Genomic DNA, 2,475 nt, shown 5'->3' on the forward strand with positions numbered 1-2,475 from the left:
TTTCCTATTTGTTTTCTTGAGGTGGTCCTGGCATCATTCCCCGAAAGAAACACTTTCATGGCCATCAAGGTTGTCAACAAAACAAGGAGCGAACCACACATCTTAATGAGAGAGCAGCGGATACTACTGAAGGCCCAAGACTGCCCTTTCATCTGTCACCTGTATGCCGCACAGCAGTCTGCAGACCGAGTCTACTTTATCACAGAGTATCTGCTTGGAGGAAGCCTAGGAGCGCTGATCAAAATGTGCGGCAGCTTGGACATCAACCATGTGAGGTGAGTAAATGACTAACCAGGGGTTGGGGGGACTGAGGGTGACATGACAAATATAGAAGAGTGGAGGGCATACAGGCTGCCTCTTCTCTTCTGGTGGTGACGGACACTTTGATGGTGACATGATGTCAGCGGACTGATTTCATGTCATTGATACTACACTCTTCTCTCAGATTCTACACAGCGGAGATAGCATGCGGTCTTCAGTTCCTGCATCAACGCAGCATCGTCCATCGGTAAGCAAAACTTTTCCACATTTCTCTTTTTCCTTGCAATGGGTTCCAGACTTTCCCAGAATCCTCAATTAGGACTTTTTTCTGTGGTACATACCTAAGACCTCTGTATCAATGAACAGATTAACATGTCTCTTTTTTTCATTGCAGTGACATAAAGCCAGACAACATCATGCTGGACAGATCTGGACACATCCGCCTGATTGACCTGGGGCTGGCCCAAGACGGTGTCACCTCGTCTAACAAGATCAGTGGAGTGACGGGCACACTTCAATTCATGGCCCCAGAAGTGCTTCTTGAAGAAGACTACGACACAGCAGTCGACTGGTGGAGCCTGGGAATTGTCGTATCCTGGATGGCGGCAGGACAGTCCCCTTTCTATTACGGCTCCATCAGGAGAAAAGTCATCAAAGCCATCACCAGAAAGGAGCCAAAATTCCCACCTTGGCTTGATGCTGATGTGAAGCATCTTCTGGAGAGACTGCTACGTAAGAAGCCTGAGGAGAGGCTGGGTGTCTACAGGAACATCCGAGGTCACCAGTTCTTCGACACCATAGATTGGGAGGTGCTGGAACTTAAAAGAGCACGGCCACCATTCAAACCATTCAGGGAAGTTTTGGAGAATCGGGACATGCTGTGGCTGGAGGATAAGACACCCCTTCACCCGATAGACGGATTATCGTACACTTCACCAAGTTGGACCCGGTAAGATCTTCCTCCTCTAGGGATAATGTTCTTCATTTTGACCTCTGTGTTCATCATTATTGTTCCTCTTGTGTCAGACAGCACAGGTGGTCATATAATAACCCTGCTTCGTGTCACCATGCCTGGTCCGCAGTCTTTTCCCTCCTCAGCTACATTTTTATTTCTTTTCCAATAATTATGTTTCTGCTTCTTCCTAGGATGATGAGAAGAATCCGATTGTGAAGGAAGCCACAACCATCTGGTAAGTTATATCTGTACACCTACACATACCTATCTGTACAACAATACATTCCTATACACAAAGGACACCTACCATTAATACACTGCAACAGAACAGCCGGGCTTCTGCCAAATGATTTGACCTTTTATGCCAGAATCTGGCATAAAATGCCCTGTAATTTTCCCCCTTTGAGTCATTCCCTTCTGAGATTTTGATATATCTGGTTGGCAAGCAATATGGCCTCCATTATGGCTTCCACAATCACAAAACTGCTAATAACTCATAGTAGAGTCACAGTTGCAGAAAATAACTTTTTTTGTATATCAAATATAAATCAGCTCCTGATACAAATCGTCATATTACAGTAGTTCACTTGTTTGTATCCACAACTGGTAAAACTAACAATTTTCTCTCTTATTTCTTATAGACTAAGCCCACGTCAACTGTCTCCTGAACCTGCGACTCTGCTGCTGTAGAAGAGCTCCGCTTACCAACAACATCCTCTCTCCACCATCTGTATCCTGCATGCTAACATCAGCTACCTTGACCTCCTCCGGCTCACTTGAACATCATCCTCTCCTGAAGACCTTCTACACCACCAGGAGCGGCCTGTGCTTGATTTGTAGCTGGCGAGTTCAGGAAAAATAGCCCGAGTGACTATTATCCCTGAACTCCTGGTTACTAGTAAGACCTCGGCACAGGCCGGGTAAGTAGCCTACACCACACCAGATTAAACACAAGTATAAATACAAACACATACATAGACACGAGTACGCACACACAGATAGGTGTAGTTGTCGGCTTTGATCTTGGGACTTGCTCTGATCGCCATATTTGGGATCAGGAAGGAATTTTTCCAACTTGAGGACAATTGGCTCATACCTCAAGGTGGTTTTTGCCTTCCTCTGGATCAACTCACAGCCTTAAATAGGGTTAAGTTTTATTTATAAGGAAACAGCCACATAAATAATATAATACAAACATAAAAATGAAACACAAACTTTAGCTGACATCACATACACTAGGGAGGTGAGCTGCTGGCGTT

General features: G+C 45.1%; 1 protein-coding gene across 1 annotated transcript; it reads left to right on the top strand.

Moving 5' to 3' along the window:
- Positions 1 to 225: 225 nt before the first annotated feature.
- LOC136619928 (protein kinase C delta type-like) lies at positions 226 to 2,141 on the top strand. The gene is made up of 5 exons (XM_066594650.1): positions 226 to 275; positions 446 to 508; positions 656 to 1,210; positions 1,408 to 1,451; positions 1,858 to 2,141. The coding sequence occupies exons 1-4, from the start codon at positions 244 to 246 to the stop codon at positions 1,430 to 1,432; spliced, it is 675 nt and encodes a 224-aa protein (XP_066450747.1). The 5' UTR covers positions 226 to 243; the 3' UTR covers positions 1,433 to 1,451; positions 1,858 to 2,141.
- The last annotated feature ends 334 nt before the right edge of the window (positions 2,142 to 2,475 follow it).

Source organism: Eleutherodactylus coqui, chromosome 3 (genome assembly GCF_035609145.1).
Source record: "Eleutherodactylus coqui strain aEleCoq1 chromosome 3, aEleCoq1.hap1, whole genome shotgun sequence".
Taxonomy (NCBI): domain Eukaryota; kingdom Metazoa; phylum Chordata; class Amphibia; order Anura; family Eleutherodactylidae; genus Eleutherodactylus; species Eleutherodactylus coqui.